This window comes from Kogia breviceps, chromosome 19 (genome assembly GCF_026419965.1).
Source record: "Kogia breviceps isolate mKogBre1 chromosome 19, mKogBre1 haplotype 1, whole genome shotgun sequence".
NCBI lineage: Eukaryota > Metazoa > Chordata > Mammalia > Artiodactyla > Physeteridae > Kogia > Kogia breviceps.
The window spans coordinates 42,277,627-42,303,289 of NC_081328.1; the positions used below are offsets into that span (position 1 = coordinate 42,277,627).

General features: G+C 40.9%; 2 protein-coding genes across 12 annotated transcripts in view; one reads left to right on the forward strand and one right to left on the reverse strand.

The window, feature by feature from the left end:
- Positions 1 to 11,161, reverse strand: part of CDC27 (cell division cycle 27) — a 57,355-nt gene extending 46,194 nt beyond the window's left edge. For 4 of the 10 annotated variants that reach the window (XM_067020681.1, XM_067020678.1, XM_067020680.1 and 1 more), the window contains exons 1-2: positions 10,969 to 11,075; positions 3,965 to 4,113 (exon numbers count right to left, since the gene is read on the reverse strand). In XM_067020681.1, coding sequence (XP_066876782.1) covers positions 3,965 to 4,006 — 42 coding nt within the window. In that variant the 5' untranslated portion in view covers positions 4,007 to 4,113; positions 10,969 to 11,075. Of the gene's footprint in view, positions 1 to 3,964; positions 4,114 to 10,968 lie in introns of those variants that run through there. The other 6 variants (XM_067020683.1, XM_067020679.1, XM_067020682.1 and 3 more) reach the window with 3 other exon arrangements.
- Positions 11,162 to 11,218: 57 nt separating this feature from the next.
- MYL4 (myosin light chain 4) overlaps positions 11,219 to 25,663 on the forward strand; it is a 28,650-nt gene continuing 14,205 nt past the window's right edge. Inside the window, exon 1 of one of the 2 annotated variants that reach the window (XM_059048793.2) lies at positions 11,219 to 11,294. The gene's annotated coding sequence lies outside the window, so the exon portion shown is untranslated. Of the gene's footprint in view, positions 11,295 to 11,433; positions 11,475 to 25,663 lie in introns of those variants that run through there. The other variant, XM_067020686.1, reaches the window with a different exon arrangement.

A 25,663-nucleotide genomic window follows, 5' to 3' on the forward strand; every position in this document is an offset into this window, starting at 1 on the left:
GGGCTCCTTCACCTACCTCCTCTTATAAACTGCTCATCCCTATAGACCCCGCTTAAATAATACCTACTTCATAAAGCTTTCCTCCTCATCCCTATAGACCCAGCTTAAATAATATCTACTTCATAAAGCTTTCTTCACTGGAGAGCTCTAATATTCATTCATTCATTCAATATTTACTGAGTGCCTACTATGTGCCAGCACTTTCTAGACTCTACGCACACAATAAATAACAAATAGTTTCTGTTCTCATAGAGTGCATTTTAGTGTTACTCCTGTCTAGATCAGTGGCTATCAACCCTTTCTTGTGGTGCTCTACCTCAAATCCACTGAATCACAATCTCTGGAAGCTGGGATTGAGTTTAGATATCCTTATTTTTAAACCTTTTTACTGGTAAGCATTCAGGGTTCAGAACAATTCTTCTACTTTCTAGGTAAGTAGTTCTCTCTCCTTTTATAGTATACTCTTTTGAAAAACTTATGAAATCTATGGACCTCCTCCCCAGAAAAAAGCACATGGACATATATACAGAAAATGTGTATACAGTGTTTGGGGTTCACAAATATCTTGGTTCATTAAAAATCACTGGTCTAGCTGATGGGAGACAGTATTAGAGCCCAATACATAAAAGGTGTTCAATAAATATTTATGGAATTCAATTCAGATACGTGAAAGGGGAAGAGACAAGTTACTGACCTAGAAACGTGCTTTCTCTTGCCTATTAGAGACTATAGCAGTACTAGTGCCTTGAGGAGCACTGCCGCTGCCAGGACTAGGAGAGGTACTCCTTGTTTGAAACTCAAAAAGTCTTTCACCATACAAGGTCAGAAACGTTGGGTAAGTATACATGAAATAACAATTGTACTGGTAAATCAATTTGGGTAAGTTATGGATTTAAAAGATTTTAATGGGCTGGTTATTGAATTTAACCATCATTTATAGAACTGCACATAAAGAAAAGTACCTAGGGTCTATCCCCTCTTTCCTAGTCCCAGTCTGTAACAGAATCTTCTTTCCTGTAAGCTTTTAGTTTCCTAAGTGGTTTTTCTACCTACAGGCTATAATGTAATCCATCCTGTCCCAGAAGTCCTCAAACAAAAACATCATCACTGCTAAACAGGAGACAATAGCGAGAGGCTTGGGTTCAAATTCATGTTCCATGACTTAAATAGTTCTGTGTCTTAGGCAAGTAACAATGTCTCTTAAGACTCAGTCTCTTAATTTAAAACATAAGACTCCAATAAAGTACACAATGGTTCCTAGCACATACCTAATAATTACTCAATAAATTTTAGCTGCTGCCCTCATTGTTATCACTATCATGTCTTCTTCCTTGATCAAAACTTGCTAATGATTCCTCTTGGATAGCCCCACAAAGTTTACACAATAAACGTCTACAGAATAAAGCTCCATCAGTCCCTAAACATCAGCTGTACTTCCATATTTCAGAGTTTTCACCTCTGTTTGGGCTGTCCTTTGTCTTTAACTTTTATCTCCTGAAATTTGTCATCCTTTCTTCAAAATTCAGCTTACATGGTCTCTTCCTTTCATGAAGCCTTCACTGATCTATCCCATGCAATATTAATTACTCCATCCTATGAGGTCCTAGACAATTTTGTTTATACTGTTTAAAAAAATATCAGGCTTTTTATTAGATTTGGTTACATTATTTGGTTAACCAGGTTGCAACTTACTGCGGGCAAAATCCAGATTCTATTTTTCTCTATAATTCCCTGGTTATCCTACTTAACTAAGTTATTTCCCTAGTTATCCTAGATAACTGTCTTTAAACATAGTGAATGCTCAATAAAGTTTGTTGAATGAATGTTTTAAAACTCTGAATCTTATTTTCCACTTACTGATAAACTTTTAGTAACCCAATCTGGAGGTAAAATATAAGATATTCCTATAAACATGATTAAAACATTAATGCTGGCAATATTTTAAAAAATACAAAATAACATCCAGCTGTTTCTTCCTTGATACAATAAGCGAAACATTATAAAGGAACCAAGAATCCGGTAAGGAGATAAGAGTCAGTCTGACCAAGCGGTTGGAATACATCAGGTTTTGGGGCAATAAAATCTCTCAGTGGTGTGATCTATAAATACCTGGAAGATAACCAAATTTTTCTGGTAAATGGCAGCTGAGATCATGTCTCCATACTACTTGGATCATTTTCCTTAAAATCTTATTCAATATGCCTACCACCTCTGAAACACATCATTCATCCATTTGGTATTTATTGAGCATCTACTTTGTTTGCTATATGATCCTGACTGCAGTTAAAAAAACAAACAAAAAAACAAAAAACATAAAAAACTTAACCAATTTGAGAAAATCAAGTTCTTCAGGTAGGCTGCACAAAGTCTTAACTTTTTTTTTTTTTTTTTTTTTTTGCGGTATGCGGGCCTCTCACTGTTGTGGCCTCTCCCATTGCGGAGCGCAGGCTCAGCGGCCATGGCTCACGGGCCCGGCTCTGCGGCATGTGGGATCTTCCCGGACCGGGCACGAACCCGTGTCCCCTGCATTGGCAGGCGGATACTCAACCACTGCGCCACCAGGGAAGCCCAAGCCTTAACATTTTGAATTTTCAGGTCTTTACTGACAACAAGAAGTTATAAGTCGGGTATTATTCTACAGGCACCTATCTGGTCATTGTCATTGTGCTCACTGTGCTTTTGTTTTCTTATCAAACAGTCAGGAAGCTGACCCTTTGAACAAAAATATGTGGTGTTAGCAAGGAGTGAATATAATAGCAGGTTTTAAACATACTACAGAATCACTGCTATCTAATCTATATTTCCTATATACTACAACAAAGAGACACAGATAAAAGGTAATGCAATAAACTGTGTTTTCCTCAGAGAATTTCAACATTTGGATAGAATAACTCAAAAAAAAAGTCATTCAGAAAACAACAGCTAAAGGGTATTCAAACCTAGTTTGACTCAATTATTTCCTGAATACTTAATATGATCTCCACACCTCAATCCAAGGCAGATAAAGATCCCTCGGACACTAATCTAGATGACCAAGTCAATTCTCTGAGCTTTAGCTTTAATCATCTGTAAAATAAGGATAAAAATACTTACCTCTGAGATAAGCCTAGCACAGTGCCTGGCTAAATTCTAAACCCCCAAAAGAACTGATCTGGCCTTCTGGTGTTCTACCAGAGCATATATGACCTAGGGTTCTGAAACTATGCCTATAGTTATCTTTCAAAATGGTACTCATTTATTTCATTTTATTAAAAATTTTTTAAATTAATTAATTTATTTATTGGCTGCCATGGGTCTTCGTTGCTGTGCATGGGCTTTCTCTAGTTGCAGCGAGCGGGGTCTACTCTTCGTTGTGGTGTGCAGGCTGCTCATTGCAGTGGCTTCTCTTGCTGCAGAGCACTGGCTCTAGGTGCATGGGCTTCAGTAGTTGTGGCACACGTGCTTAGTTGCTCCGAGGCATGTGGTATCTTCCCGGACCAGGGCTCAAACCCGTGTCCCCTGCATTGGCAGGGGGATTCTTAACCACTGTGCTACCAGGGAAGCCCAAAATGATACTCATTTAAATTAGGCAACTGCAGTAATAATGAAAGGAAGAAACTTAATAAACATTTACTTTTTTTTTTTTTGGTGTAGCACGTGGGATCTTAGTTCCCCGACCAGGAATCGAACCTGCGCCTCCTGCATTGGAAGCACAGAGTCTTAATCACTAGACTGCCAGGGAAGTCCCCTAAACATTTACTTTTAAAGGCAGACCATTTATTCCCTGGATTACTTTAAAAGTGTCTTACTTAGCCCTTCTGAATTCTTTTCTACCCTATGATCCATTCTCTCCCTATGAGCTTTTCACAAGTCAGATCTGATCATATTTACCCCTCTGCTTAAAATCCTTCAATGGCTTCTCATTGTTCTTAATGATAAAAGCAAAAGCCACCAAACTAGGCAGTGTGGTATAGTCTGTACCTACCTCTTCTGTTGATCTTGCATCATATTTTCTCATGCTTTCCATGCTACCACAACGACCTTCTTTCAGCTCCTCAAATCTGCCATGTTATCCTTCTGCCACAGGTCCTTTAAACATACCGTTCATTTTGCCTGGCACACCCCCTTCCTTTCCTTCAAAATATGCAAATCCTAGTCATTCTTTGGACTTCTTTCCCAGGGAAGGCTTTTTTAGGACACCCAAATGAGGTTAGGCATCCTTATACACTCTGATGACATCAAGTACCTTTCCTTTGCAATACTTCTCACTGTTTTAATTTTACACATATTTAGGAGAGTATGTGAGTAATGTCTTCCTCACTATAATATAAACTCTAGAAAGGTAGGGACTACATCTGTTTTTGCTCACTATATACTCCCAGCATTTATTATGTACTTTTTAAGTAGGTGCTTTAACTAATGGTGAATGAATAAACAAATGGCCTTTGACCTCTGGCAGTCCTCCCACTGTTAGCATTTTATGTTAGTCTTAGCCTTAAGTTTTTCTGTATTATTATATGTCCAATAGTTAAGGAGCTCTGGAAATCTCGAAAGAAACTCAATGGTACATAGAATTATTTTTGTAATGCAAATAATTACCACCTAATTACTCCTTTATAAAATATGGTGATTTCCTAGGAACCTACTAAAAGAACATGGTGAGTAGAAAGAATATACCCAGGATTTGATGTTGGAGACCTGTGTTCAAATGTGTGTGCCAGCACTTTCAGCAGTGTGACTTTGGGGAATTATTTAACTTTTCTCAGCCTCAATTTCCTCATGTGAAAAATGGAACTCTATTTTTGGACTTGTGTGGGTTAAATGAAATGATATGGTGCTCCTAGTATACCGACTGGCACACATTAGGCACTTAACACCTTTTGCTTTTCCAGCACTTAATATAAACAAATTTAATAAATATAATTTATAGTTTGTATTAGGTAACATCTCTCATCATATCTGCCACAGTTGTTTATTTTGTAACATATAAGCTACAAAAGACCCAATGATTGATTCACCAGCTACATTAGTGATATTGATCACCAGGAAAATTTGGCACATTAATATTGTGGCCAAAAACTCCTTGAACTTTGACTTTCTTTCTGTCTTTTTAAAATTAAAGAAATGAAAGAGAAAAAAAGTATCATATTCAAGAGTTCTATCCATTTCTGATTTAAAATCAAGTTTTGCTCAGAACAACGTCATTCCTTTATCATCAATTCTTAAGAGGGTCAGAAAGGGATAGTGAAGGCAGGCAACAAAAACTCCCATACATGGGCTTCCCTGGTGGCGCAGTGGTTGAGAGTCCGCCTGCCGATGCAGGGGACACGGGTTTGTTCCCCGGTCCGGGAACATCCCACACGCCTCTGAGCGGCTGGGCCCATGAGCCATGGCCGCTGTGCAACAGTGAGAGGCCCGCGTACCGCTAAAAAAAAAAAAAAAAAAAAAAAAAACAACTCCCATACATCCCAGAAGTAAAACTTGCCACATACAGCTTCCATCACCACTCTGCTCCAGCATCTGAGTGACGGTATGTATCTCTTTTGGGGGAATGGAGTGGGGAATAAACTATTTTCTAAAGCATTACAAATCGGTAGCTCATGACAGACAGGGCTAAGATTAGCCCCCTTGTTATTCATCTACTGCTCAACTGCTGGTGTAAACCTGCCCCTAAAAGAATATCACTCAGTGAATCACTTCAGGAGTTCTACAAAGCCAGATTGGACGAAATGCTGTGAAAGGTTATGAAGCCAAACAGCGCAACACCACCACCGACCCCAAAAAAAAGTTTAAAAGAGAAATCCTACTGATTAAATTAATGGGTCAGTCTAGGCTAGTGATTTTAAAGGTAATTAAATCAACACCACAGAAATTAAATGGCAAAGTTCCTACTTGCTTGCTCTTCTTAAATATATTATTTTAAATATAAACAAACCTCTGTAAATTATACAACTAATTCAGACTTAAATGTGACCACATAGATTGTTTAGTGTTGTTCTTGTTTTTGTCAAAAAAGAAAATAGTTTTCTTTTAGATCATAAAAGAAATGAACAATATAAAAAGGTATGAAGAAAAAAAATCACTGTGGAATTTTCCTATTATACATTACAATCTAATTTCTAGAACTCTAATTTAGTTCAGGTCTACATCAGTGGTTCTCAGTCTGGTCAATTTTGCCCCCCAAAAGTACATGCAGTAATGTCTGGGGGGCATCTTTGGTTGTCACAAACGGAGGGGACATCTAGTGGGTAGAGGCCAGGGATGCTGCAAAACACTCTACAATACACAGGACAGTACCCCTACAACAAAAAATTAGCTTGCTCAAAACATCAATAGTGCCAAGATTGAGAAACCCTGATGTACACTACCATGTAACTGGATTTCTCTACTAGCCTGTATGTCTCCTTAAATCTTGTCTCGTCCCTCCTTCCCAATAGCATCAGATTAATTTTTCCAAAGCAGTGCTTTTATTACATAATTTTTCTGTTGAAAAACCTATAATGGCTATTTATTACCAACAAATTAAATCTAAACTCCTCAGCCTGGATGTTAAGTCCCCTGTAACCCGATTCTACCTGGCTAGCAAAACCTTACCTTTTCCTCCTCTATTTCCATTCTAGTCAATGCTATAGTTTTATTGTTTTCCTGTTCCTAAACACCATTCTCAACTTTGGGCTCTTGCTCATGCCATTCCATGCCAAGAATATTCTCTCTTCCCTACCAGTTCAAACCCTTTCCACCTTCTAAAGCTTTAAGTTCTACTCCTTCAAGAAACCATTCCCATTTTTCCAATCTACAAGGATCTCTCTTTCCTGTATTTATTGTTATCTGTGCAATCACATACTGACTTGTAACATTATCCAGTTGTTCCTGCTAAGTATACTTATCTTCCCAACAAGACTAGACCCCTCAAAAGATTAGAGTTTATATATCCACATTTCTACTGGTTGGTTTCACAAATATCTGCAACTCAATTTGTTTACAACAGAATTCTTAATTGTCCTCCTTCAAATCTGTCTCCTTCTCAAAGAGTTCTCCATTTATTAAATGGTGCCCCCCAAAATGAAATCCAAGTAGCTGTTCTTGAACCCCCACAAACAATCAATTTCCATGTCTCACTGGTTCTTCCTCTAAAACATCTCTTGAATTTATCTACTTCCTTCCTATTCCACTGCTACCACCTTAGTCTAGGTTACCTTCATCCTAAGATTGTGTTTACTCTTGCCTCCTTCCTCCCTGACCTTTCACATACAGTAGCCAGAGAGATCTTAAGATCTATATCAGATAGTGTCAACCCAGGCTGAAAATCCTTCAGTGATTCCCCATTACACTTAGAATGAAAACTGAACTCCTTATAATGGCCTTCCATTACTATGCAACTCCAGCCACACTGGCCGTCTTTTAGTTCTTCCAATGCCAAGTTCTGCATGTCTTAGGCACTTTGCACATGCTGTTTTCTCTGCTTGTAATGCTCTTCAAACTACTGTTTCCTTCTCAAACTTTGAACTCAGCTTCAATGTTATTTGCCCAAAAGGAACTCTCCTAACATCCTTTTTAGAGAAGGTTTTAGAATGTCTTTTATCTGTGCTTGGCACATAGCAGGTGCATAACAGTCTTCCCAATTTGATTTTTTTCATTGAGGCTGCTTCTGAACATTGATGGTCCAATTGCAAATCTGACTTAGGTCAGGACCCTTCTATTAGGTCTCTCTCCTAACACCCTATTTACAGTGCCCTTCTTATCACAGTTTATTATTATTAATTGGTGATTATTTGTCTCATGCTTTCTCTCTATATAAGCACAAAGGCTATATCGGGACACTAGTCCATAAAGGAATTACTACATATTTGTAATGACTTCCCCCTCTACCTCCCCATCCCAAAGCTTATTCTCTCAGTTCAGGTACTATGTAGCACTGTCTTCAAGACACTATATTAGACCTAAATATAATGTAATCTGTTTTCCAAAAGAAAATTTTATAAACAAAATGTTTCAGCTAACTTGAATATATAAATTTTTTCAAATAAGATCAAATAGTCAAATGCCTATTGATTGTTAACAATTTAGTTACATACATATATTTTTTAAAGCATAAAATATATTTAGGAATTTCATTTTTTTCTACTCTCGTTGGATAAAACAGTTTTATTGAAAAGTCATTACGGGGGTGGTGGGAATCGTCTACCACAATTTTCCTGAATACACTACCTTCAATTCTATTATTTGAAAATGGTACCTTTTGAATCCACGTTAGATGCTGTCCCTGTTCATCTTATCCCAAGCCAAAAGTATTCCTTCACTATCTAATAATCTCTAAAACAATATTATATGTGTAAAGCACCCACTTACTATACTGCTTACTAAGGTGATTTTTACAACTTCATCCAACACTTCTGTGATGTCCTACCCCCAGGAATAATTGATAAATCTATATAAAGTGTCTTTTTAAAAATCAATTTCATCAGGTGAATTTTATAAAAATGCAAATTAGCAATTGACTCAAGTCACTTAGGCTAGTGTGTCTTCCCTAAATAGTTATTTTAAAAATAAAATAATTGGGCTTCCCTGGTGGCGCAGTGGTTGAGAGTCCGCCTGCCGATGCAGGGGACTAGGGGTTCGTGCCCCGGTCCGGGAAGATCCCACATGCCGCGGAGCGGCTGGGCCCGTGAGCCATGGCTGCTGAGCCTGCGCGTCCGGAGCCTATGCTCTGCAACGGGAGAGGCTGCAACAGTGAGAGGCCTGCGTACCACAAAAAAATTAAAAAAATAAAATAAAATAATTGACAGAATTTCTGCCTCATAATAGGACAGATTTTTTGCAAAGACTCAAAGTAACAATTTCCTATAAGAGACAATTTGGAGGAAGCGCTTATATTTAGGCTTATGTGACATATCAACCTCGGTATTCCATGTTAAAACTTAAAAAAAAGAAAAATCAAAACAGTTGCTCATCTTTTCTCTCAACTTTTTCCTATGCCTAGTAATACCTCAAACCCTGAGGCATCCCTAGAAAGGAAACGCTTTTCCAACTTACTCTCATTCCTCTACAAATACATGCAATCGCTTATCACAGTTTTTTTAAAAAAAGTATCTTATTTAGTTGTTCTATTTTTATTTTCTTCCTTACTCTTCTTTCCTGTTTTCAGCACTATCCCTGATCAGTTTATCTTCATCATTGTAGCCAAAGCTGCTTGTTCCTCCTACTGCTCCAGATCCCTTCTTGAATGACTTCTTATCCTAAAAATTACAACCAAAATTCTCACCTAGCTATATCCTAAAGCTTCTTACCTCTGCCCCCAAATCTAATAAACAAAGGTAGTGTGCGTGGGGTGGAGGGAGACAAATTTGACTCTTAAGCCTTAAAAATACCTAAATGCATTACTGCTAAGAGTACTTTAAAGAAAAAGAGAAAACCTGATGGGTACTATCAAGGAGTTGGCTACATATTTCTTTCCTTCTCCATGTTTTTATGCAAGTTGAAATTGTTATTAAAAAGTGGTTATAGGCTAGCAATAAAACTAGTTTATCATTTTAGAAGTTGTACCTATAGGGCAAATGTATCATTAATTATTAAGACAAAATAACAAAAATATGAAACAGAAATTAAACAACTTGAGTGATCTGCTTATCCATTTAAGAGGGTATAGATAGCAACTTCTAATTTCATGTTAGGCCTCAAAAAAAAAAAAATCTTAAAAAGAGACTCTTTACTAGTAAGAGAAATTTGGATGGAAAGAAATAGCTTTGAAAGCACCAGTATAATGTACAAACAGGTAAACTTCCTAAGATAGAATCCCACATTACATTAATTAAAAAACGAATAGCTGCTATATGTAAAGAGCTGGAGAAGGAGCCAACTAGGAGAAGTTGATATTTCATCCTGTGAAGAAAAATTAAGGAAATATGGAAGGAGTGATGTATTAAAATATTTACTATTTGACATCACAGGTCTTTAAGGGCAATATGAAGCAATTTCTAATTTGCTTTATAACTTCAAAATAAAGAAAGTCCATGACTCAATGACAGCAGTTGATAGAGGTCAACTCTTCTAATTAAGTCAAAGATCACAGGATAGGGTGAAAGTCTCACACACCTGGTCCATCACCAAGGGACAAAAGATTCAGTTTCTTCAGATGACCGGGGGGGGGGGGGGGGGGGGGGGGGATGACTTGGCACCGCTTCACACACTTAAAAATCCAAGTGTTTCTTCCCTGCCAACAGAGCACTGTGCGTCAAAGCATACCTTGGTGTGGTATGGATGGAAAAACCATCATTTGTCTTTCATTTCCTGCACGCCTTGTAAACAGGCACAATAAAATCTCCTCATCCCCCTCACAGGTCATGGAAAAAACCCAATTTGCCGTTTCCACCCTCTCCCCTTGTATAGGTGCTTGCGCCTCGGCACTGGACCTCGGGGTTCTCTTCGCAGATCATTGTCCAGAGGGAAATTTACTGAGCAAGAAAAGCAATGTGGACTATAAAGTCTGTTATCAAAACAGAAATTAGTATTAAAAACACCGATCCTACCCTCCCTCCACCCTCTCACAGAAAACAAAAACAAAACCAACACTCGTCCTGCAAACTTGCCCCACCGTTATGAAGATCGTACAAGCGCTAATCAAACGTGCCTCCCAAACATCCTTAGGCAGGAGAGCACCTGGGGCGAGTTGTCGGCCCCTCATCCCTCACGCCGGCCGGGGCCCGGCCGCTGGGCTGACAGGAGGGGCTCGCCGGACGCTGGCCCGGGGGGAAAGGAGGTATTATTGCCGAACTCCGCTCACACCAAGGGCAAGAAGTAACATAGGGCCAGAGGTAACACGGCTGAGGTTGCGGGCAAGGCCTCGGAACTGACGAGAAGACAGGCAGGAGCCGGCGTGAGGGGAGGCGGGAGAAGCAGCTGGGCCTAGGCCGCACCAGGCCGCGGAGTGGCCATACGCTGCTTCTCGACCGAGGCTGAGAGCCAAGCCTCAGAGAAGACGGTTACCATTACCTGGACAGGTTCCTGCAGCACCGTCATCCTGGAGGCTCAGGCCCACTTTCTGCAGTGCCTCAGGCCCCCCCCGTAGCGGCTCCGGCCCGGCCAGCCCCGGCTCATTTAAACTCACCAGCGACCGTTACCGGGGGATGGGGGAAGCCGAGCGATTGCCGAGTACCTCCGAGCGGGACACGGAAAAACCCGAAGTGGAGAGACCCGCGCGGGAGCCAGACGAAAAGGCCCGAAGGAGACCGGAAATACCCGAGGTGAATCAGCGGAGGAGGAGACCGTTGCCGGAAGTTGTCGAGGACTACCGGAGACTACCGAGTGTGATCCAGAGCGTAGGTTCCTCTTCTCGGCCACGCCTTTCTTCACGCACGCCACGCCCCATCGGCCTCCCTAGGCTGGGGCACTCCTAATCGGCAGCCAATAGGCTGGGCGTGGCGTGCGGGAGTCCGCTGGGAGCGTTACGTGGACGGGCTGAGGTCTCGGTTCGCCATTCAACCTTGCTGGATTAATTGGTGCGCTGTAGAATAAGCAAAGGGTTAAACTCGAGAGTTTGGGGCTGACTTTGATTAATCAAGAAGTATCTGTCTGTTGAGTTTAGGTCGTTCATCCATTCCAGAACTACCTATTCATGGCTCAGAGGGAAATAGGAAATTGGAAAGATTGCCATACTTCAAAGATTTAGTATGACCTCTGTCCTCAAAGAGATTACGGTCTATTTACCGAAAAGTAATGTAACAAAGAATGCTACATTATGTGGTGCCCATTATAAGTGACGTAAAAATTCAGAGGAGAGGAAAGGGAAATTAATTAGCATTGAGATGAGGAAAGTTTCAGACTTAAACTGGGTTTTGAAGGATGGGTAGACTTAGAAGAAATGAAAGGAGAAAGTGAAAGGATGCAGAATGAGATCAATCCGGTAAGAGTTAAGACATTAACTGGAAATGAGTATTTAGGTAGCCAGATCACAGAAAATCTCAGGAGAGCAGAAATTTTTATTCTTGTTAAGAGAGGCATTGTGGTGTGTTGAGAAATCCGGAGGTTGGATTTGAATTTTATCTCTGGCACTAATTTAGCTTTAGGTCCTTAGGCAAGTCACAACCTCTGTGAACATCTATTTCCTTAGTCTGAAAAAAAAACGTTAAGAGAACTACGTGCATTAATGTATGTGACTGTGTCTAACACACATAAGAGGCTCTCAGATTTCCTTTCTGCTCTCTCTACCCCCGAAATGTGTGAACAGGGAACTATTAAAATTTTGGGTTTTGGTAGATGAGAAAAACAAGTCTTTGCAATATTTTTTTAAATTGAAGTATAGTTGATTTACAATATCGTGTTGATTTCAGATGTACAGCAAAGTGATTCGGATATATATATTTTTTCAGATTATTTTTCCACTATAGGTTATTACAAGATACTGAATATAGTTCCCTGTGATATACAGTAAATCCTTGTTGTTTATTCTGTGTATAGTAGTTTGTATCTACTAATCCCACACACCTAATTTCTCCCTCTCTTCCTCCCCTTCCCCTTTTGTAACCATATGGTTGAAGAAAACAGTTTTTAAAGGTTGATGTCCTAATCAGGACATATCTAGGGTAGATGTGGGACTCAATGGTATATTCCATTTGTGTGGAAATTTCCCTTTCTGGTTCTCACATTTTATGCAAATAAAATCAGGTTAGAATGGGTCACTCCCTTCCTTTGGGTGATGTTGCGGGGGAGTGTTTTGTTTTGTTTTAAACACCTGTTGACGGAGCTATACCCTTTACCACCAGCCATCTCTAGTCACTGCTTGTGTAGTTATAGCCCCATAAAGGGTAGGTGCTAAGGTGATTTTATGCTGCCGTATGCCCTGTTCTGTTAGCAGGATTATGCTGGATGAATTAGAGTGGAAATAGTGTTCTATACTGTCCAGTGTGGTAGCCACTAGCTAAAGTTTAGTTAAATTCAAGTGAAATTAAAAATGAAGCTCTTCAGATGCCCTAGCCACATTCTGGGGACTCAATACACGTATGTGGCTAGCGACTCCCATACTGGATAGCATAGATACAGAATATTACCATCGTTGGCTTGATTAGGGCTGGAAGATCCAAGATGACTTCACTCACATGTTTGGGGCCTTGGTGCTGGCTGTTGGCTGAGCTCCTCATTTCTCCTCCACATGACCTCTCATCAGTCAGTAGTCTAATCCTAGCTTCTTGGCTTGGCGGTTGGCAACCAAGAAGGCAGAAACAGAAGCTATGAGACCCCTTAAGGCCTAGGTCTGTAAGTCAAACCCCATCACTTCTTATTGGTGAGACTAAGACACAGGGCCGGCCTGTGTCTCAACAGAAGGAGATGGGAGGAATGGCAAAGTGACACTGCAAAAGGCATGTGCCATGGGAGGGATTGACCATCTTTGGAAACACTCTACAAGGTATGAGATAAGAGACTGGCAGTGGGAATGGAAAGACAGGGGTGGGTAAGCGATATTACTCTTAAAATGTGAGGCTTTAACTGAACACAGCACTCCAGATTTAGTCAAATGAATTCAGAGGGCAATAGGACTATTGCTTTTACTATCTGGATGACTTCTATTAAAGTGGACTAAAGTTGTATGTGCATAACAGTCACATGACTGCTCATGCTAAGCTTTTGGTTATTTTACACACATAGCGCTGTTTCACACAACATGCTGCCATGTCTTGTACCTGCACATTTGATTCTTGTAAATTTAAATGTAGGAACTCACAACACAGGGTATATAAAGATGATATTTTTTGTGTGAAAATGTGTGTCTAGGCTCAGCATTTAAAGACTATGTGATGCTTAGCACTCTGGCTCTTAAGCTTAGAATTTGCGTAAAATTCACCACCACCACCACCCCGTCCTTTTTTTCTTTTTTCTAAAAAAGAGCATCTCTTTTCTGACCATTGTTCACTGGGCTAACACATCTGTTGCGGTTTTGTGCCCATTCAGACCACCACGTTTGAAGTTGTGCTTTGATGGACTCTATTTCAGAGCATTTTTACTTCCTTTTCTGTTCCTGATTGACCTACTTAAACTCACCATCCAGCAACCACTTGAGCATCCTGCCATCACCCATTATCAACATATCTTTAGCTGGCCAGCGGAGTTAGGTTACAATAAGCATTATTCCAAACATGTTGAATTATCCTTTTCCTTAGCCTGCCTCTTGGTCTATTTCATATTCAATCAGATTTGGAAACCAGGGTTTAGGGAACTATTCAAGAAGCTAGACATGGTATCATTGGCAAGGTGCAGGCCCACTGGTATAACCAGAGTAAGCTTACTCTTCTGAATTCCTTCAGTCCCCCTTATCTGTACGCTTCTCTTGCCCCTGTTGTATGCTGCCTCTTATCCTCTTTATACTACCTGACCGTGAAGCTTCCCCCCCCATCTTTGCTCCTCTCTCTTCATCAAATCACCCCCTTCCTTGGGCATCTCTGATCACACAGTCTCCTGGTTTTCCCCCTACTGCTCTGTTTTTTTATCAGTTTCCTTTACAGAACCCCTAAAATTAGAATGCTTCAGGGGTCAGTTCTAGGCCTTCTCATCTTACACCTTCTTCTTAGGCAAACTCTTTCATTCTCATGGCCTCAATTTTTTATCTAAAATTGTTCCAAAATCTGTATCTCAAGCCAGAGTCTTTTTAGAACTCCAGACCTAAATGCCTAGCTGTCAACTGGATGTCTCACAAATACTTTGTTCAGAATGGAACTCCTCATTCCTCATACTTGAAATATTACCTTACTTGAAATATTACCTATCCCAGTTTCTCCATTGCCCAAACCTGAAACCACTCTCTTTTTTTAGCCCTAACATCCAGTCTCAAAGCCCTACTAATTTTACCTCCTAAATATATACCTTCATGTCTCTTCCTGCCTCAAGTTTCACCTACCTCCAAAAACAAGTTTAATCATGTCAGGACCCCCCCCCCCCCCCGCTAAGCCTCCCCACTGTTGACCTAAAACAAATAGACTGAGACTTCCCTGGTGGGGCAGTGGTTAAGAATCCGCCTGCCAATGCAGGGGACAGATTTGAGCCCTAGTCTGGGCAGATCCCACATACCGCGGAGCAGCTAAGCCCGTGCGCCACAACTACTGAGCCTGAGCTCTAGGGCCTGCAAGCCACAGCTATTGAGCCCACGTGCCACAATTCCTGAAGCCGGGGCGCCTAGAGCCTGTGCTCTGCAATGAGAAGCCACCGCAATGAGAAGCCCGTGAACCGCAACAAAGAGTAGCCCCCGCTCTCCGCAACTAGAGAAAGCCCGAGCACAGCTATGAAGACCCAACGCAGCCAAAAATATAAATAAATAAATAAATTTTAAAAAATTAAAAATAAAAAAATAGACTGCCAGTTATTTCTTCAGCAAAAAAATGGTTTTGGGGGGATCAGCAAAGAAGTTCAATTCAGGATCTGCAACTATGGTGAGCCACATGAAAGTTCCCAGCAAAAATGGAGAAGAACTCTTTTATAGAGGGGAAAAGGAAGTCAGGAGGGCTATAATAAACAAAAAGTCCATGGCTCTTCCTTGGCCAAGTTGTGACAGTCTCTCATTGGCTGAGCTCTTGCCAGGAAAGAAGAGGAAGTCTTTCTTCTTCCTGTTGGGCTCTGCTATTGCCCTCACGCCCTCTTCTGGTCTTCCAACTCCATTTTAATTGAAGTTTCAGTTTATTAACTTTTTACATGCCCCAATTTTGGATTTCCCATTGTTCTCAGGATATAGTCCAAACCCTTTAACTAGTCTTACAAGGCTGTCCAAGGTCTAGTCTCTGCCTCCTCATTCAGCCTTAAGTCGCCTGTCTCCCTCTTACACTATATATTCCAGTGAAGGGGATCAGAAAATGCCACTTTGGCATGAGGATTATTTTGAACTGAAAGCAATTAAAACAGCAAACATAAATCTTTTTGCCCACCCCCATCTGCCTAAAAGCATGACATAAATTCCCCTTTGTGAAGGTGTATCCTCTCCCCTCTCCTGTAAAAGGAGCAGGAAAACAACCATTATCACTGGAGACAGAGGGTTGGCACTGAGCTGGGTCTGCACCAAAAAACCTTACTAAAATAACCTTTATCTTCCATTCATTTCCCCATCTATTTACCTTTCCACAACTTACCACCCCTAGAGGCCCAAACCCTGTTTCTTTGTCTTGTTACTTCTCCACAAATATATTGCCCTTTGCTAAGATGATAGGTAGGCCCCAAATTCTAACCACCTCTTTGAGTCACTTATCCCTGAATTCTCCCATTTGTATACATGTTGCATGTGTAAATAAAATGTTGTTTTCTAAAATTCTGTTAACCCGTCTTTTGTCAGTTTAATTTGCAGGGTCCCAGACCCTGAAAAGAAGAAGGTAGAGGGAAAAGGTTTTTTTCTCTCCCCTACACCAGCTACATGGAACTTCTTGACCCACTTTCTTGCCCCAGTCTTTGTATATACTGCTCTCTCTGTCCAGAACCCTCTAATTCCACTCTTCACTTGGCTATCTCTGCCCATCCTCCAAATATACTTCTTTAGATTTTTTTCTGATGTATTGGAATACAGGGATGGGTTGCCTATCCCTGCTACTGCTCGAGTGCTAACATACTTGTCATTACTCTTATCACCCTTTACTGTGATTACTTCCTATCTAGCCTATAAGCTCCATGATAGAAGCCTTGTTTGCCTGTTGCAGGATGTATTCTCCACCCTTAATACAGTATCTGGTACAGGCATACCTTGCAGATATTGTGAGTTGTATTCAAGACCATCACAATAAAGCAAATAGCAAAACACAGCAAGTCACACGAATTTTTTGTCTTCCTAGTGCTTATAAAAGTTATGTTTATAGTTTATTGTAGTCAATTAAGTGTGCAATAGTATTATGTCTAAAAAAATGTACATACCTTAATTTAAAAATACTTCAGCAAGTAATAGTAGTAACATCAAAGATCACTGGACACAGATCACCGTAACAAATATAATAATAATGAAAAAGTTTGAAATATTGTGAGAATTACCAAAATGTGACACAGAGACACAAGGTGAGCAAATGCTTTTGGAAAAATTGTGCCAGTAGATTTGCTTGATGCAGGGTTACCACAATCTTCAATTTGTAGAAGTTTACAAAGCAAAATGTAATAAAACAAGATATGCCTGTACATGATGGGTATTCATTCTTATTTGTTTAATGAATGAATAGAATAAACTCATTCTGTTCCTATTATTATTTTAAAAAAATTTTTATTAGGGTATAGTTGCTTTACGATGTTGTGTTAGTTTCTGCTGTACAACAAAGTGAATCAGTTTTGTATCTATCTATCTATCTATATCTATATCTATATCTATATCATCTATATATCCACTCTTTTTTTAGATTTCCTTCCCATTTAGGTCACCCCAGAGCACTGAGTAGAGTTCCCTGTGCTATACCTGTTCCTATTATTATTTTTTGTTTATTGATTGATGTTATGTACTGAATATTTGTGTCCCCCTCCCCTCCAAATTCATATGTTGAAGCTCTAACCCCTAGTGTGGCTGTATTTGCAGATGGAGCCTCTAAGGTTAATGAGATCATAAGGGTGGAGCCCTGATCCAATAGGATTAGTGTCCTTATAAGAAGAGACACCAGAGAGCTCACTCTCTTTCTCTACTGCCCTCCCTTGTGCATGCACATCACCGTGGAAATGTCATATGACGGCATAACGGGAAGGCAGTCAACTACAAGATAGGAAGAGAGCTCTTACCAGAGATCAAATTTGCTAGCATCTTGATCATGACCTTCTAGCCTCTAAACTATGAGAAAATAAATTTCTGTTGTTTAAGGCACCCAGTCTGTGGTATTTTGTTATAGCATCCTGAGCAGATTGGTTATTCTATTTATGTCTTGTCTCGCTAAAGGAAAGCTAAGTCTTATATTTCTCTATATTGTTCTTTGAAAAGCATTACATATTTAGTAGATGTTTAAAAAATATTGACTGAGTGATTAAAGTGTAAGCCTTGACAAATATTACTTCTTCTTCCTAAAGTACTTTTCCCTTTCTCTTTAACTGGTTAAATTCTACTCATCCTTCAGGCCTCAGCCTTAATATCACCTCCTCAGAATATTCCGTGTGCTACCTATCTAAATTATTAGCTTCATCCTATCTTTTCCTTTTTTTTATAAAATTGAAGTATAGTTGATTTACAATATTGCATTAGTTTCAGGTGTACAGCAAAGAGATTCAGATATATATATATATATATATATATATATATCTTTCCAGATTCTTTTTTTAACTGTTTCTTTTTTTATATATAAATTTATTTATTTTATTTATTTATTTTTGGCTGCATTAGGTCTTTGTTGCTGTGCGCAGGCTTTCTCTAGTTGCAGTGAGCGGGGGCTACTCTTCGTTGTGGTACGCAGTCTTCTCATTGCGGTGGCTTCTCTTGTTGCAGAGCACGGGCTCTAGGTGCGCGGGCTTCAGTAGTTGTGGCACGTGGGCTCAGTAGTTTTGGCTCGTGGGCTCTAGAGCTCAGGCTCAGTAGCTGTGGCGCATGACTTAGTTGCTCCGCGGCATGTGGGATCTTCCCGGACCAGGGTTTGAACCCGTGTCCCCTGCATTGACAGGTGGATTCTTAACCACTGCACCACCAGGGACGTCCCGCGTGTATCTTTTCGAATTAGCTCCATCCTATTGTTCTCTCTCACAGAGTCATCATTCTTTTCCTTCAATAGTATGTATGGTAATTTTAATTATATTTGTTTACTGTAAGTTCCTTGAAGGCAGGGACTTTGACTCTCCATGATATCCCCACCACCTAGCACAGTGCCTTGTACAAATATGAAGAGATATTAAAATATTATAAATCTATAAACATTTTTGGAATATCTGATGATTGAATTGTTTGACCACTTAACTTTTATTGGTCATAACTTGATGCTTTTTTGACTCCCCCTCTCTGGACCTAGAGAACATGCTGGCCTTGCCTACATGTCCTTGAGGGATTTAAAGTCTAGGCAGTGTCTGAAGTGTTGAGGCTAATCAGAAGATGCATCTTGGCTAGGAGGGCTATGCAGACTCAAAGGGAAAGAGATCAACGGTAAGCAAATTAACTTGTTTGGAGCGGAGGCTGTATAAACTTGGATGAAATGATGGTGTTGGGGACAGTTGATAAGCTTTGGGTTCCAGGCTGCTGACTTTAGACTGATAAAATAGACCAAGGGAGCTGCTGGTGGTGACTGAGCTAGGGAGTGACCTCATGAGAATGGAATTTGAGAAAGATTATGCTAACAGCTGAGGATTGTATGAATTGGAGGAGAGAGTAGGGGCCAGGAAAGCAGCAGAGAGGCTGCTAGGGAGTCTAGGCAACTCTAAATTTCTATTATGATAGGATCCTAGATGGTTGAATCTGAAAAAAAGATGGAAAGTGGAAATGGTTCTGAATTACTCATTTATAGTGAGAAATATTCTTATTCAATTCCTTCTCCTGAGGGCACTAAGATTCTAACTGGAAGGCAGCTTGGTGACTATAGACTTCAAACCAAAAGAGCTAATTGAATGATCTTACTGGCTATTATCTACTTTTCCTCAGAAGGGACATATATGTCTGACTGCTAGACGAAAAATATCTGTATCATTTGGAGAGGACACCAACCAAATAATCGATTCTTTATTTCTCCCTTTTCTAGTTTCTAGAGAGACTTTCATTGTTCTCTAAATAAATTGCACAGCAATGGATTAAACACAGACTTGATTTATTCCAGTCTTGAGTATACACCATAGTGGTCTTAAATAGACTTTGTTATTATTCTTGGTTTGTTTTTGTGTCACAAATATTTGATTTGGGAGATAGGTGATAAGGTAGCTTTAAAACATACTGAGTTTGAAGTGCCTCAGGTGAGAAATGTCCAAATGTCAATTGAAAATGTGAAGCTTCAACAAGTTAAGAAAGAAGCTGGCACTGGAGATATAGATTTTTCAGGTAGAACTAAATGCTTTCTTTTTGGAGTTATGTTATACCTTGTAAAACCTTTGTGAGACTACTTATCATTATATTAAAACTCTGTTTATATCTCTGCATCCTCCACACCAGACAGTGAGCTCCTTGTGGCCAGCGGAGGCCTCTCACTCATCTTAGTAAATGTACCTGCACACTGTGGGTGCTCATTAGGTGTTAGTTGAATGAGTGAATGAAAGTAATGTAGATAAAGGAGATAAAGGAGAGGAGGGTCAGTGACATCTTTGGTGTTGTAAGTACAGCAGAGAAGGCCTAGAGATATCTAAGACCACAGATCTAGCCACAGACAAGTCACCAATGGAGTGCAGGGGGGAAGTCAGAATTCAAGAAGTAAAAGAAGAAGCTGGTGGAAAGGGAAACCGAGAAAAGAGAATCATCTTTAGCATTGAAAGCACATCCCCAAATGCTGAGAACAAGTGCCTGCTAGGAGTTTGAATCACCTCCTCCTTACTGAGAGCCATCCATGCTGTAGGCGCCAGGCCAGCTCTTTCATAGATGCCTTCTTGCTTCCATGCTCCCTTGGGGGCCAGGTCTCTCCCAGAGGGAACCCCTATCAGCAACTCCAGCTCCCACTGTCGCCTTAGTGTCCTGGGTTCTTGTCCCAGGTCTGCCGTGACTCACAGTGTGACCTCGGGCAAGTCGCCCCCTTTTCTCTGGGTCTCTTAAGCCCCTTGCAGCTGTCAGGATGTCTGGGAGAATGCAGTCTGGATGACTGCTGAGGATTCCAGCTTGCTCTCTGCTGCTTTTCATCTGTAGGTCACTTTGCCAAACACCAACTGTCCTGCGCTCTGCTTTCGGTCCTCAGGCAGACTCTAACACACCTGTCGTTGGGCCCCCGCAGCATCCTCCTCCCACAGTTCAGTTCGCAGATACGTCACCAGGCGGCACTGCCTTGATCTCAGCACAGAAAATAGCTTCCACCATTTAGGCTGACTGTTGAGTGATGAGGCCAAGCATATGTAGCACTCTCCACCTGAACTAAAACAGCCAAGGAAACGAAGTTTGAGGACATGATTTAAGTGCTCTGAGAGCCGGTGCTGCCATGGTCCTTGAAATTTTGATTTTAGACACCTTTCTACTCCTTTCCTGCCTTTACCGTGGGTGCTCTGGGCCTTAAGGGTCTCTGAGACTTCAGGTGACTCATTGCTTTTTTCCTCCTTCCTTGGTGGCAAGGAATCTTAGATACAGAGGAGAGTTAATCACTCTCCTTGATTTATGGCCTTCTTTCATCAATGGTTCATGCAAGCCCTCTCTTCTTTCTTTGTTTATTTATTCCCTTTTATCTCATTACCCTTCCCATCTAAACTACGCTCAACATTACAACATTAGGCAACCATCAGATATTTTTAATGTGTATTTCTTTTGTTTGTATGTGTTCTTGAATAACAGGTAATGTTTCTAGTATGCATGTATTTTAAGATTTTTAATATATTTTATTCCACCTAGTGTACCCAAAATGTTGTTTCAAGATGTAATCAATAAAAAATTACTAATGAGATATATTACATTCTTTTTTTTTCTTTGGTCCTAAGTCTTCAAAATCCAGTGTGTGTTTTACTCTTATAGCATTATCTCAATTTGAATACTAAATTTTCATCATAAATATTTGATCTGTATTTACATTTCATAAAATTCACAGTTGAAAAGTAGATTCATGTACATGAGTTGTTCCAAACATACTTTAAAATTTTCCAGTAACTGAATCAAATACCAAAAAAATCATTTTCTTTTAATATTTGCATCCAAATAGAAAAAATTGCTTCATTTTAGAATTGATTTGACTGTGAAGCAAAAGCATGTCAGTTTCACAACTATGTGCAAGTTAAGTAAATTTACCAATTCTTGTGTCAATCAGTATTATTAATATGAAATTCAAAGAGATACTGCATAAATTGAAAAGCACCTCTAAGATTTATTAACACTAGCAAAACAGTTAAACTTTTCTTGTCATTTTTGCAGCCAATTTACATAGGACTGTTAACTACAATTAAAATATCCTGTGTGTTTATGTTAGAAAAATGTGTATTGATTTGCATTATGAGAAGTTTCAATTTTAGCATAAATTCTTGTACCTATCTAGCTAAGTTGCAAATAAGCATTTTCTTTCCTTGGAGCTTCAATTTTAGCTTGTTCATGTACAATACAATATCAGTGAGATTGTATGTATATATTTTTAATTTATAGAAATATTATCATGGCTTATACCTCATTCAATTTCTTACTTATCACTATGTTTCTTCTGTGTATGCATCTAATCCTTTGCTTCTAACTGCTACACACTCTTTCATGGTGCATGGTGCATCTTACCCAGGCATTCCCAGTGATGGAGACCCAGATTGCTTCCAACTCCTGCTACCACAAATCATGCTGCAGACATCCTGTTCATGTACCTTATGAATTCATGTGAGATTTCTTTCAGATGTATACTCAGCTTGATTGCCCTTCTAAATCACAAAGCAGTACTCCTTCTATCCCCCATATTTCTTAGCTTTTCTATTTTTTCCTTTTTTCTTTATTATTATTATTTTTTGGCTGCATCAGGTCTTAGTTGCAGCACGAGGGGTCTTTGTTGAGGCATGCAGGATCTTTCACTGTGGTGCGGGCTCTTCACTGTGGCACGCGGGCTTCTCTCTAGTTGTGCTGTGTGGGTTTTTTTTCCTCTCTCTAGTTGTGGCATGAGGGCTCCAGAGTGCACGGGCTCTTTAGTTTGCAGCACGTGGGCTCTCTTGTTGAGCATCGCGAGCTCAGTAGTTGTGGCACACGGGCTTAGTTGCCCCGTGGCATGTGGGATCTTAGTTCCCCAACCGGGCATCAAACACATGTCCCCTGCATTGGAAAGCAGATTCTTTACCACTGGACCACCAGGGAAGTCCCAGCTTTTCCATTTCTTTGCCTTTCTTTTTCCCTTCTGGGAGACATTCTCTCTTTTGTCTTTCAATTCCCTAAGATGTTTCCCAGCTGTGTCCAGTCTGCTACTTTTCATATCTATTGTGTGCTCTATTTTAGTTATTTTTATACCTAACATATTGCTTGTTTTACTAAAGTTGCTTTTCTTATTTCAACTATTTTTTTAAAAAATTTATTTATTTATTTTTGGTTGCATTGGGTCTTCGTTGCTGCGCACGGGCTTTCTCTAGTTGTGGTGAGTGAAGGCTACTCTTGGTTGCGGTGCGCAGGCTTCTCATTGCGGTGGCTTCTCTTGCTGTGAAGCACAGGCTCTAGGTGCGCGGGCTTCAGTAGTTGTGGCACATGGGCTCAGTAGTTGTGGCTTGTGGGCTCCAGAGTGCAGACTCAGCAGTTGTGGCGCTCAGGCTTAGTTGCTCCGCGGCATGTGGGTTCTTCCCGGACCAGGGATCGAACCCGTGCCTGACAGGTGGACGCTTAACCACTGCACCACCAGGGAAGTCCCTCCTATTTCAACTATTATAATTTTCTATATGTGATGTTTCTGTTTGGTTCTTCTTTATGTTTTCTTGTTCTGGTGTCGTACTGGTAATATGTTCATCTCTTTTAGCATGTTTATTAAGCTACTTTTAAAATCTTGGTCTATCTGTTGTCATTTTTCTACTTAAGGTACAATCTGTAATCAAATGGGTTGTATCCATCTGAATTAGTTGTGTTCCTCCCCTGTCTTGTTATTTGGCCCATGGGCACATAAGTTGCTCTGTTCAACAATGTGTACCAGTGCCATTTAGCTCAGGGGGTGAGGGTCGGGGTGAATGAGCCGTAAGACTGAGAACCTCAAGCACCAAAACTCCCAAGTCAGTCAGACCCAACCTCAGTAAATAACTCCTCATGTCAAGTAGCTTGACCTTTTGCCCCCAACTCCCAAGGGAGAAGCAACTTTAGGGGAAGTACTTCTTAGACTGCAGTTCTCCTGCTATGAGAGTTTAGGGGATGAGGAGGGGAAACAACTGTCCAAAGTTCAGTTTCCCCTCCTATTTTTTATTGGCTGCTCACAAGCACAGTGCGTCTTCAGTGCCCTGATGTTACTCTTACCAGAACCTGGATCAGCAGTTTGAGTCACGAAGGTGATGGCACATCACTGTTTGTTCTAAGACACTGGCGGAGGAACAGACAGGTGAGAACCCCAGAGATCCTCTTCTTTTTTTATCATTCCACAGCCATGCCTGGCCACCTCCTGCCATAAACCAAAGCCACCCCTTTACCACATACCACACCAGTTCAAAACAGGGCCCCCCTTCACTCAAGGGATATCTCACAGTTTTCTTCATTTCTTGGTATTTTCTGTTTATGATTCTTTTGCAGTTGACCTTGGGAGAAAGAGCAGCAGTCATGCTGGTTCAGTCAAGCTTAAGGATTTTGAGTACTTGTCTTGTGCTAGACCCTGCTCTAAGTGCAACATCTGTATTAACTCATTTAATCCTTACAATCACCCTGTGAGGTTATATTAGCAGCCCCATTTCACAGACGGGAAAACTGAGATGGAAAGAAGTTAGTTAGCTTGCCTAATGGACAAATCAATCAGGACTCTAACCCAGAACTCTTAACTCCTAAGTGGGCCCTCTTAACCTCTGCCTTGCGACAGAGCCCGATTTACCCAGTGTCCTCTACAGAGACATATAAATGTAGTATTGGCCAGGGCTTTGCCCCATGATGTCTAGCTTATGAGACACTGTCTGAAAGAGGCGGGGGGAGGTGACAAGAGCAAAGCATTAACAGCCAGGCATGCTGTCAGCATCATTTGATCCCAGGCAGGCAGGACACAGGCCCTACATGGTTAGAGGTGAAGGGAGGAGGACGGGTGAGTGTGTGGAAGCCCAGCCCAAAGGAGGGCTGATGTCAGTTCTCTTCTGTGCGTTTGTCCAGATTTGACATGTGGTGTAAGCTGATTGGTGTGAAATTCTGTTCTGCGTTTTCCATCTACTGAGTGTGAGGCTCTTCCAGAGGCAGCGTTCAAGTGGCTGGAGCAGCTCTGGCTGGGGACCACTCGATGCCTCCCCAGAGGCAGTAGTTAGGCTACCAGTACCTGCTACTCTGCTTGCCTCTTTATACGTCTGCCTCTTCCTTCCGTCTCTCTTCCTTTCCTTTGCTCTGATTGGTCAACCCTGCCCTAGGTCCTGTGAAGGGTACTGTAGGTGGATGAAATTGGAAGGTGAAAGTCAGTGGCCGTGCAGCAGAATGAGGACCATAAGAAAGTGAAAGCTCTGACTCCAGTTCTCGGGGGTCTCATGAACTGTGGGCATGATGGGTGTTAGTATAGCAAGGCTAGCGTCAGGTATCTGGATTCTCGACACAGCTCCTTCTGGGAAACCACAGCTCCCCTCTAATTAGCTTCTTAAGTGCCAGCCACTTTTTTAGCTGGGGTTGCTTAAAGAGAATCAGAAAATGATTTGAGGAGCATCTCCTCCCCCACTGAGGTTTCAGGCAGGCAGTTTCCTCCTCTGAGTGTCGCTGACAGGCAGGCTGCCGGGCCCTAGGGACCAGTTAGTTACATGCTTTCTGAGTCACAAATATTTCACACTGTGGGTACCCAGCTGCTGCCCTTCCCCTCCCCCATTCCCTTCCACCTCTTTCTCCTTCCTAAACCCACACCTTACAGTCAAATTAGCCACAGCCACCGTATTAGTCCCTCCCTCCTGTGGGCCCCTCTCCTGGTGTTCCTTCTTGGAAACCTGAGACACCAGAGCACACCTCTAGCTTCCTCTGGCTCAGAAACAAAGTGAAATGGACGGCTATGATTGTTTCCTATAT